Raw genomic sequence first — 12402 nt, 5'->3', positions numbered from 1 at the left:
CTGAAGAAGGAAGGGTTTGAGTTGAATACTAGTTACTTTTATTTCAAAGTCAACTCAAACGTGTTGGACTATTACTAGTTAATAAAAAGTGAATAACATACATTAATTTTTTTTATTTAGAAATAAAATATTATTTTCTTCTGAAGGAAGGGTTTGAGTTGACTTTGAAAACTTGATTCCACGTTCGCCATGTGTGGTACGTGGCCGGGTTGGAAAATCACTTGGGTGTTTAAACGGTCAGTTCGGATGAAACCGAATTAAAATTATTAAATTAAAATTTTTTCGGTTTTTAAAAATAGAACGGAAGTGAAGCAATGTTATCAGAACCGGACCAGACATCGAACCGCTAAAGCTCCGGTTCAACGGTTCACTGGTCAGACCGATGGTTCTACCGGTTCAATTGCTGGTTTTTTAAAATATGTATAACAGTCATATATATTAGAGGTAAAGCTCAAACTAAATTAAAGAAATGTGCAAAGCAAGATTTGATGCAGTTGAAGTCATTCCTTACGAACATCGAGCTTAGTTTGTACTGTTGGGTTGCTTATTACTTGATTAGTTTTGACTTAAGCATTTCATCAAACACTTGGAGTGCATTTCAATTGTTGAATATTCCAAAATCAAATACTAGTCAAATAAAGTTCCAAGTGCTACATACAAACAAAAATCACCAATTAATGAGATTACCAACAGCCTTATCCCTATAATGAGTTTGACTAAAAAATAGTTCGAAATGAAGGTTGAGTTGCCTTAAGGTGATTCACTGAAAAATAGTTAGAAATAGTTGAGCACAGTAAAAAGAAAACAGTAAAAGAAAAAGTAAAAGGAAAATAGGCATCAAAACAGTGTGAAAAACAAGAATACAGGAAAAAACAGAAAATCAATGCAAGCTCAAAAATTCATAACGTGATTAAGTATTTTGTGATCACCTCAAAACTTTTTTCATTAGCTTAGTGAGTAAGGATATAGGCAAGTACTATTTCGTACTCGTTATCCTATAAAATAATTAATAAATAATGTTATATAATTTTATTATTATAATTAAATCCATTTATATTACATATTTTATATTTTTTTAAATAATTTATGATAAGGTAATTTTTTCAACATTTTATATAGGCTTTTAATTGGTAACTTATGACAAAATTAGTTTAATACAATATTTATTATTTTATTTAATTAATAATTTATATCTTGTAAAAGATAGGATAAAAATTATAAATGGAATAACAAAATATAATTTTTAAAATATTGTGATATTAGATACGCGATGTATTCAATATATTTATTAATTTGTTGTATTTGTGAATTAAATTATATATGCTATCAATTTATTTGTTAATTACTATTATTTGTTTCGTTACTGATAGGCCTAAATTATATACATATTCGATCTGATTTTTATCACAAAATAATACCAAATATCTTGTATTTTGAATATAAAGTGAATATAATACACCTTGGATCAAGTTACTGCGTTTGTTTAGTTTTAATTTGTAGGAAATGAAGAAAAATGAAGAAAACCGAAGGAAACTGCTCATTGCGGGCACACGGTTTGTGATATGGCCAAAATAAGTACTTAGATGAATTTCTGGACGCGCGCCAATTTTAAAAAGATATAATAAACTATACATCAAAATACGTGCGGATGCACGGATATCAATGCGGACGCACGGATCTCGATGCAGCCGCACTCTGGTCGCGCAGGAAAAATTCGAGCCTAGTGCGGATCTCGATGCATCCGCAGTGCGGATCCCAGTGCGGGTGGCCTGGCCGCACTGTAGCAGAACGCATAACTGGAGTCTGAATTTAAAACGGCCATAACTTTTGACTCGTAACTCCGATTAAGGCTTGTGACCACTTTTTGAAAAGCTAGAGAGAAGATCTACAACATGAAAAATCAAATTTCTCCCAGTGCGGATGAGATCACCCGAAGTGCGGCCCGGAGCACCCGCACTGGACCCGCAGAAGGCCAAAAATACACATTTTCAACATGGTTTCTATTTTTGGCGCAACCTGGACACGTTTTTACAGCTAAACTTGGACAAGACATCCTGGGAAAACAATCCAAATATAGCACCCACTAACTCCACTTCCTAGGCTCTTAATTGAGCATGATCCTTGGCTATAAAAGAGGGGGTTTATTCTCCATTCAAGGCATCTCTCACATCATCCCTTCCTCTTTCATTCTCTCTCTATACACAATACTTAGCGATAAATTCTGGAGAAAAGGAAAGCTTTCAAGCAAGGAGAAGAAGGGTTTCCTGAGCAAGAAGTCAGCAAGATAGAGGTTTTTGATTTGTCAAAGGGTGTAATTACTTCCTTTATTTCATTTCTTCTTACTTTGCCAATTTTTGTAATGGATCTCTCCATGAGGGAGTAGTTCTCTCTCTAGGGGTTTAGGTGAATGCATGAACTTGTTTAATTGTATCTTATTCGGTTATTTGTTTCTATTATGATTGTTTTATGGGATTTGATTGTTAATTTCTGTGATTTATTCTTTATGAATTTCATTAGTACTTGAATTATAGTTCACCTGGTTAGGTTTATTGAATCAAAGTAGCTTGAAATCATGTTATATCATGTCTTTCCGCTTTAGTTTATTAAAATTCTAGCATTGGTCTAGGTAAGGAAAGTACTAATTGAAACCATAAACATACATCTTAGGATTTGGATTAGAAGCGACCGTACTTTGATATCCATAACCGGAACTATAGAAATTAAGGGTTAGGGTTTGGTGAAGAACGACCGTGAAGTCAAACCCCTACTTGGGACACCTTAGAACAAATATTGTGAATTACTTTGAATTATGTGTATTAAAAATCCCTCTAGGTAGTGACAGCTCTAGAAATTGAGGAACATTAATCCGTTCACCCAAAGTATTTGTATCAATATTTGTTTCAAAGGCTAACACAACCTAGGTTAGAAACCCCATCAAATCATACATGAATTCAAACAAATACCGAATAAATAGAGTTAGCAAGTGATTGTAGACCAAAGACCCCTAGATCTCCAAATCTTAAAAGCAAATCAATTCCTTTCTTTTACTTTTATTTACAATTATTGTTTCAAACTCTCTACTCGGGTATTGAACCCAACCTTAGGAATTGTTAGAACAAAACCCCCCCAATTTACTTTTATTGCACTTTACTTTATTTTATTTTCTGAAATTTATTACTAAAGTTTAAACTAAGTTTTTATCGTACTCCCTGCGGTTCGACACCTCAAATACAACTTTGATAGAATTGTGCATTTGCAATTTAACTCAAACGTGTGTTAAAGGTTTAAAAAGTACATCATTGTACTGAAACTTTGCACCATACCCTTTGGACGCATCAGTTACCCATTATCTTAATGGGTAAGAGTGAAGTATAAGTAAGCTAATTTTTAACATGTAAGAGTAGAGCATCGATGAGATTAATTTTCAAGTGGGTACGAGTATGAAAATGTCTCTATCCAATTCGTACTGTACACATTGACACTCCTAACAAAAATGCAGGAGAATTGAATATCAGGATACATGATTTTTTTTATGTTAGAAAAGAAATGCTTTTGAATCCAATAAAGGAAAATAGTACTCTTATGCAAATATGCACATTTAATAATCAAGATGAAAACTAAAAAGTGATACAAATGTCATTAACAGATATAAGGAAACTAAAAGTGGAAAGAAGCTACAAAACAAGAATACGAAAGAAGCTACAAGAGAGGGATAAGGAATAAAAAGTGTTAGTATTGGGTAATAAATAGTACATGTTCCTAAAATAAGTTGCATGATTTGTCAAAAATTATTGAGTTTGAATTCTTGTCTTAATCTGTCATTATTCTAGATAAAAACACTTGATTTAAAAAATAGAAGTTTCAATGACTACTGAAGAACAGAACAAATTTTAAGTAACAAATTCGTAACAAAGACCAAAATTTGGTAACCAAATTTACCCCGATTTGATTTTGTTCCACTTAATTAATGGCTTTCTTCTCGTGTAGTTTGTTTATTTGTAATTGGATACACTATTGACCCTATTGGATAAAACCATGGAAGTTATGAACGTATATCCTGTAATATTCATTGTTATATGTAAAACACTCAAAATCGTAAAAATTATTGGGGAAAATTTTTTTGATCGCAGATAGAAACGAGGACTTCTATTTGAAGGAGGGTATTGTTGTTTTTTCAGAAATTTTTATTAATAGAAAACAAAATAAATTAATCAGAATGAAACATTAATATCTCAAATCATAAGCAAAACTCTATAAATTATGGCGCTCGCGAGAGATGCCATAGTTTATGATATTCGACCAGCAACAACAAGAAAAAAATGTGAACGTTATAGTTTATGGAGTCAACTTTGAACTCTATAAACTATAGTCCACCCTAGATGTCGTAGTTTACATAATCTAGAGTCCTGAATATCATAAATCATAGAGTTCATCTCCGCACTATATTTTTTTACTCCACATGTCTTTTCTCTTTTTTTTTCTCATTTCTCTTTCACCTCCTATGAACAAGGTACATTATATTATTTATATCTAATTTTTTAAAATCTTTTGTTGTATACAATTTTGATTATTATTGTAATGTTGTTAATTTTGTAGGTTGATTTTCTCAAACAATACGGTGTAAGAGACGCGGAGTATAGTATTACTCTTCAATTTTCATTTTGTGTAAATAGTGAACAAAATTTTGACGATGTAAAAGGTGTGATTTATCGTCGGTTTAGATATTTCGAAATTAAGTTCAAATTAAATATCACAAAAAGATATCAGCTAATAGCCTAGTACTAATTCAAAAACTACGAATATGATATCATGTCGGCAGGAGTGTTCATTCGTTCGATTTGTTTAAAACCGAATTAAAATAGTTACATTAAAGACTTAAAAGTTTTATTCAGTTTTCAAAAATAGAAACAGGTTAAACTTGTGAACTGAATTAGTGTTCATCGGAGGGCATATTTGAAATTTTGTTTTTTTACGATAATAAAAGGGGAAAATATCGGTCAGCTATACGGCTGCACTGAGAAATGGAAGCCACAGGAAAGGAGAGGAGAAGAGGAAAGGCGGCAGTAGTGGGAGGAAGCATAGCCGGGTTGTGCTGCGCGCACGCGCTCATCTCGGCCGGGTGGGACGCCGCCGTGATCGAGAAGTCGACTGCTCCATTAACTCCGTCTCGCAGCCCCACTGGCGCCGGCCTCGGCCTCGACCCTCAGTCTCGGGAGATTCTCGTCCGTTGGATTTCTGATCCGCAACTTCACCAGGCCACCTTCCCGCTCTCAACAGACCTGGTACAAGCTTCATTCTTATTTCCAAGCCCTTTCTGTTGTGGTTAATTAATTCTCAAGGGCCCATGTCTTTTGAATTCTAATCTTCTATTGGATCATCCTCCTTAATGTGTTTATGTCGTAAAAGGGATTAACAACATTAAATGAAAACTGACATGGTTTATACCAAATGACAAACTGTAATTTGTTGGCCTACCATAAAAGCAATAGCATGGTAGGGAGAGTCCTATCTAATATCTCCATGCTGACCTAATTAGAATTTAAGTTAACCAGAAAGATGACCAATCAGGTATGTTAAAATCTTTTTGTACATACAGCTACTCTTTAGTCCTATTTTAATGTCTTTTCTCTCTCTTCAATCTATGCATGCTGGTCAAGATATTGCCACATAACTTCAAATGAAAGGAGAAAGGAACCAAAACCATACTACTTTGTACATCTGTACCTATACGGCTATACCATCTGCTTTCCAACGGTTACCAAAGGGGCTGGCCAGAATTATGTCAAAAAAGGTCCAATGCTTTGTAATATCCAAAAGCATGGTGTTTAATATTTTATTTTATCCTGAATTTTTTTCATAATTTTTTTATTTTTCATTTGGATGAGATGTATATGCACCGATTCTTTGTATTCACCAGAATAGAGCGACTGACAGTGGGAACAAGACAAGCAAAACATTAACAAGAGATGAAAATTTCAATTTTCGAGCTGCACATTGGGCTGATCTCCACTCCATGTTGTACAAGGAATTGCCACCTGGACTGATATTGTGGGGTCACCAGTTCATCTCCTTTCAAACCTCCATGGATAAATCCACTATCGGGGTAAAATGTAGAGTTGCCGAGACAGGAGAGATTGTAGAAATTGAGGTGGATTTGCTTGTGGCTGCAGATGGTTGTTTGTCAGCCATTCGCCAGAAATTTCTTCCAAATTTGAAATTGAGGTGTGCACTGTTGAGGCCTAAACTTTGTCTACAAAATGCATCAATTATAAAGTGGTTTCTTTGTGTCATATTGGACAATGCCATAAAATGAAGCTCAATTGGATTGCTTCTACTTCAATGCAAAATTATATGACCTAGGATAACTCGTGGCAACTTTGGGTTAACTGGAGCCTTATTGCACTGTTGAGGTTTAGTTGGCATTAGTAATGGATACTTACAGACTATGTGTAATTTGGGGTTAAAGGTAATAGTGGGATTATAAGTCGGGCCTATTTTCCCTGGGGGTGGGGGGTTTAGAAACATGTGGACTATTACGACTTAGTTTCACAACAAGTAACTTCACAGGTGAAATTATGCATATTCCCCTACAAAAATATGCAAGTATTACATGTTCTGTGAAAAACACATGTCTATATTTTGGTGTTGGATATAGATGATATTTTAGATTTTTCTTTCCTTCTTTTTGCACACATGAGTTGTACCTAAAAATAGTCATAACTCGAATTAGCTTATAAATGCTTGTTGGTGTATGTAGGTATGCCGGTTATTGTGCTTGGAGGGGTGTACTTGACTATTCTGATAAAGAGGACTCGGATTTAATTCTAGGTATGAGAAAAGCATATCCCGAGCTTGGCAACTGCCTCTACTTTGATCTAGCCCGTGATACACATGCTGTGCTATATGAGCTGAAGAACAAAAGGCTCAATTGGATCTGGTATGTCAACCAACCAGAGCCTGAATCGAAGGTGGGTTACCTCTCTAAGTATTGTATATTATTCTTATCATAGAGGAGAATCCATTGCATTCGAAATTTGGTGCTAATCTAAAGCACAATTTGAAACTTGATGCCTGTCAACAAAGACCTGAGATGTTGGAAATTTTCACATCTGTATATATGTATATATTTTTTTTTCCGAATTAAGGCATGACAGAGCACAACTTTTGGAGGCAATGGATCTCTCTTATTATTGTATCTTATACAGTTCCAATACAGATTACAAATATTGCATTTTTTTTACTGCTTAATCGCTTTTAAATGGATGTTAATTTTCTAAACTCTACCTCAATTTACATCAAAGCACTGACTTAGTGTTCGAGCTTTCTGGGGACTGTCCAGGCAGTACAGACTAGCACCAAACCTAATTGGCGGGGTGCCAAATTTTAGTGTTAGCCATTTCATAAACCAAATTGTGCTTCAAATCCTCTCCTACTATTGTATGGTGTCTTACAATGATTTGTTTTCATATTACGTTAGAAAGATCTACTTGGTGATGATTCTGATGAGCTCTTAGCCATCTGACTACTATTTTGGTAATGACTTATTTTGATGTGATAGTGCAGCCTTGTGCAATTTAGTATTGATTATTTGCTACCAGTAAAATTCTGGAAAGAGAACATGCTTAGAAGCTGGTACCTAATCATTGTACAAAATAAAATAATGCCAAAAAAAATGTATTCAGGGAAGGTCAGTCACAATGAAAGTGAACAGAGACGCTCTACATAACATGCTCGAAGAAGCCAACAAGGTGTGGGTCCCCCAACTCGCCAGGCTCATGCAGGACACAACTGATCCTTTCATAAACATCATATATGACTGCGATCCATTACCACATCTACACTGGGAAGGCAAAATAGTCTTGGTAGGAGATGCAGCGCACCCTACCACCCCGCATGGATTGCGAAGCACCAACATGTCAGTGGTGGATGCACATGTGCTTGGCAAATGCCTAGAGAGATATGGGCTGGAGGATTTGGAGAAGGCATTGGAAGAGTTCCAGGCAATCCGACTTCCAGTAGTTTCAGAACAAGTTCTGTATGCGAGGAAATTGGGTCGTGTTAAGCAAGGTTTGGATTTAATTGGAGATGTGCAACTCCACCAAAGAGGCATGCCTTATTTTGATGGTGCGCCTAGTTCTCTTTAAAATTTTATTGGGCCTCTGCAATTCTAGATCATTTTTTAATTAAAGATGCATACTATTCAAATGTTAATCCATAACTATACGAACATATCATAACTATAGCTCCAAACTTCAATTTTTTTTGTTAGTATGACGCTCCTGATTTTGTGCAGAGAACTTTTAGGGCAACATGTTGATGTTCTACCTAACACAATTTTGATCTAGTTGGGACATATGCTTGCAACCTTTTGTTCTTTTTTTTGCGGCTTTTTTTTTTTGTTTTTTTATCCCAAAGAGCTGGGCAACATGATGTATGCCCTTTTTGATTTTTGGCATCGCTGCTTAAGTTGAAAATGCGGACAAATGCATTTCTATTTGCATATGTTAATTTACAACTTCACGTCTTGTGTTCGGAAATTTTTATTAATATCCAAAAAAAATATTAAATTTCAAAAACTACACCTTATACTGAGAAATTTCAAAATCTGCCCAAAATGCAATTTGTTTTAGCGGAAATTCAGCCTAGAACAGCAATATTTATTTATTTATTTATTTATTTGCGGTTTTTAATTCCAAAACTGCAATTATTTTTTTGCAGTTTTAAGTTTTTTAATGAAATAGAAATATTTATAATTTATTTATTTTTTGTATTGAAGTATTAGAAACACTTTATATATTTCTTTAAAAATAGATGAAATATTATATAATTTGATTTATTAGAAATATTGCCACAAATAATCCGGATCAATATTTTTCATGTTGGAATTTTTGTGACTGTAAGAAAAATTAAAACCTTTTGTGTATTATTGAAATTTTTTTTTTTGAATCTGAGTTATTGATCCCGATTGAAAAGTCACTTCTAAGTAAATACATAAAATATTGTGATTCTTCTATTTTTGAAAAAAACAAAAAATATCTGACAACTCTCTGGCAAAAATTCTCCTTGAAAAACTTTTTTTTACAATTTGGTTGGTATTTTGAAAATAGAAGAATCCAAATATTTTTTGTATTTACTTAGAAGTAACTTTTAATTGGGATCAATAATTCAGATTCAAAACATTTTTTTTTCTAATAACACAAAGAAATATTTTAATTTTTCTTATAGTCGCAAAAAAATCCGGCCTAAAAAATGTTGTTATTTGTAGCAGTCTTTCTAATAAATCAAATTATATAGTATTTCATCTACTTTCAAAGAAATATATAAAATATTTCTAATATTTTAATACAAAATTAAATAAATTATAAACATTTATCTTTAATTAAAAATAAATAAAAAAACTTAGAACCGTAAAAAAAAAATTGCAGTTTTGGAATTCCAAGTTTAAAATCTGATTTTTTTTTTTCAGTTTTGGAATTTTAAAACTGCAACTTTTTTGTGGTTTTAGACTCAATTTCTGCAAAAAAAAAAATTGCGGTATGGGTAAATTTCAAAATTTCTCAGTCTAAGGTGTAAATTTTGAAATTTAATATTTTTTTTGGATATTAATAAAAATTTCGGTTTTGTGGTGCTTGGGTCCATATGTTGGCATATTTTAATTTTGTTATTGACTATCAGACACATATATATATATTTTTTATGAAAACTATCAGACATATTATATTCTTTAAAATTGTAATTGACTATCAGACATTTTATTTTGTTAACTGAAATTGGCAGTGCCATAAATACACTGCAAATTACTAAATAACATTTCTAATCAAGATATATATATATATATATATATATATATATATATATTACATTTTATTTTATCGTAGATTAATCACAATTGTGTTCTTGGATGTCTTGTATAAACTTTACATTGATCCGCAATAAATATTCAAATACAATAGTTTTCAAGACATGAACTTTTATTTATTCAGACTGTTGAAATTAATTGTCATAAAAAATGAACAAAGTAAGAAGGTTATGTTTCCAAAATTGGTTACAGTATCAAAAGATGCATGCAAAAAATGAGTGAAAAATTAAAAATATGTTAAATTTTTTGTAATTATTAATTTATTATCGACGTGTAGATCAAGAGCAACTTTTTCTTACCTCTCCTTGTCAGTCGAGCCTGGGCTTGGCCCCCCTCTCCTTAATTACTAGGGTTCCCTAATGATACGCTTTATGTTGGGTAGACCCCGCTCACCCACCCCACTACACCCACCCACCCCTCGAATTCGCATCCTGTGAGATATCTCATATTTTGCGTGACCTTTTGGAAAATCTCAACCGTTGCAATACGTTCCGCGCGAATCTCAAAGCTCAAATAATACTGGCCCCTACGTCACCTCCGAATAGGCACCGGACACGTCGGTCACGCAAAATATGAGATATCTCACAGGATACGTACTCCCCACCTCTCTCTCTCTCTCTCAAGTGAAACCGGAAACCAAAATCCATGGTTGGTGAATTCCGCTTACCAGCTATACATTTTCTCCATTTATGACCAAAATGGAAATTAATACACATGTTCCACAACTTCACCAGTTGTTCTTATACTGGCGAAAATTTCACCTGACATAGCCTTCAACTTCCATATAACTTCCATTCTTTGCGAGTCCCAGCTTGTTTTCACAAGCAACAATCGCTCTTACTATAATAATTCCATAGCACTGTCTTCTCTACCGAATTCTCAACAGTTTTCCACAATTTTCGTCTTCAATTTGAAGTTCTTAGCGACCCACTGACTCCACCATGGGATCGGAGGTCCCACGCTTTTACTGGGGCAACCAACCAGAGGCCGAGTTCTATGCTTCGCAAGGCGTGAAAAACCGACAAGCATTCCATCAAACACCTTACGGACGTCTCTTCACCCAGTCTTTCCATCCGATCAACCGTGAGACCGGCGAAGAGCTCCCAATCAAAGGTACTGTGTATCTAACTCACGGGTACGGGTCTGATACCGGCTGGCTATTTCAATCCATCGCCATAGCCTACGCAAATTGGGGCTATGCCGCATACTGTGCTGATTTGCTCGGCCATGGCAGATCTGACGGGCTCCGGTGTTACATGGGTGATTTTGAGGCCGTGGCCGGGGCATCTCTCCACTTCTTCCTCTCAGTTCGCAAGGACCCGGTCTATGCAGATTTACCCGCTTTCTTATTAGGAGAGTCGATGGGTGGGGCGGCAACAATGCTAATGTATCTGAGGTCTCCACCCGACACATGGACTGGCCTGATCTTCACAGCTCCGCTCTTTGTCATGCCTGAAGACATGAAGCCATCTAAACTTAGACTCTTCCTCTTTGGTTTGTTATTTGGCATGGCTGACACGTGGCAAGCCATGCCCGACAAAAAGATGGTAGGGAAGGCGATACGGGATCCCGAACGGCTCCGCATAATCGCATCTAACCCGCGTCGCTATACCGAGCCGCCTCGTGTTGGTACGATGCGGGAGCTCGCCAGGATTTGTGGGTACATCCAGGAGAGCTTCCCCAAGGTAACCGTACCGTTTTTGACAGTGCATGGTACCGAAGATGGGGTTACATCACCAGAGGGATCGAAGCTGTTGTATGAAAAGGCAGGGAGTAAAGATAAAAGCTTGATACTGTACGAGGGTTATTACCATTCGCTTCTACAAGGAGAATCGGAGGAGAACGGCAAGAGAGTTCTGGCGGATCTGAGAGAATGGATCGATGAAAGAACGAAAAGGTACGGTAACGGCGTTAGTAGAGTCGTTCATGTTGACAGACGCGTGGCAGGTTCTGAGGAGGTTGGGAACCAGAAAGTGGAGGATGCGGTGCAATAAATGTTCAGAAATATTTTGTAATGGTAGTTAAAATGACAATTAAATACAGGTGGGTTGTTAATTTGATTCAGTGTTTTAATATTCGGTCTATTCGGCCTCCTATGAATGAGTATTCAGATCAATATTCGGTTTCGAATATTCGGCCACATATTTAGCCGAATATTTTTTCCGCATATTATTTATTCACCCGAATATTTCCAAATAGAGAATAAGAATTCGAATAAGAACCGAATATTTTCGAATAGAAAATAAAAATCCGAATAAGAACCGAATAAGTTATAATTTCATTTATTTAAATTTAAATTTATGTTTTATTTATGCTTATTTGTAGTTTTGTACTATGGGTTGTTAATTTGTTCTGACTTGTGTTATGTTTTATTTATGTTTATTTGTAATGTTTATATATGTTTATTAGAATTAATGTCTATGATTTTTCATTTGAAAATCTGAATATATAAATCCGAATAAAAATCTAAATATTCGTCCGCATACTATATATGCGGTATTTGGTGGCTTTCTGAATACCGAATAAGAATTAATTATTAAAAC

General features: G+C 34.8%; 2 protein-coding genes and 1 long non-coding RNA gene across 3 annotated transcripts; all 3 read left to right on the top strand.

Moving 5' to 3' along the window:
* Window positions 1–4977: 4977 nt before the first annotated feature.
* On the top strand, window positions 4978–8256 carry LOC144571667 (FAD/NAD(P)-binding oxidoreductase family protein). The gene is made up of 4 exons (XM_078321015.1): window positions 4978–5282; window positions 5918–6222; window positions 6758–6968; window positions 7683–8256. Exons 1-4 carry the CDS (start codon window positions 5022–5024, stop codon window positions 8142–8144), a joined length of 1239 nt encoding a protein of 412 aa, XP_078177141.1. The 5' UTR covers window positions 4978–5021; the 3' UTR covers window positions 8145–8256.
* LOC144571668 (uncharacterized) lies at window positions 7398–7661 on the top strand. Its single transcript, XR_013517554.1, has 2 exons — window positions 7398–7490; window positions 7559–7661. It is a non-coding gene; the product is annotated as an uncharacterized LOC144571668 (long non-coding RNA).
* A 2248-nt stretch (window positions 8257–10504) lies between the features above and the next one.
* LOC144572052 (caffeoylshikimate esterase-like) lies at window positions 10505–11919 on the top strand. Its single transcript, XM_078321458.1, has one exon. It carries the CDS (start codon window positions 10801–10803, stop codon window positions 11851–11853), a length of 1053 nt encoding a protein of 350 aa, XP_078177584.1. The 5' UTR covers window positions 10505–10800; the 3' UTR covers window positions 11854–11919.
* Window positions 11920–12402: the final 483 nt, after the last annotated feature.

The sequence above is a fragment of the Carex rostrata genome, chromosome 19 (genome assembly GCF_964058835.1).
Source record: "Carex rostrata chromosome 19, lpCarRost1.2, whole genome shotgun sequence".
NCBI classification, from domain to species: domain Eukaryota; kingdom Viridiplantae; phylum Streptophyta; class Magnoliopsida; order Poales; family Cyperaceae; genus Carex; species Carex rostrata.
The sequence above is the reverse complement of the archived record's forward strand: the minus strand, read 5'-3'. Positions and strand labels throughout refer to the sequence as shown.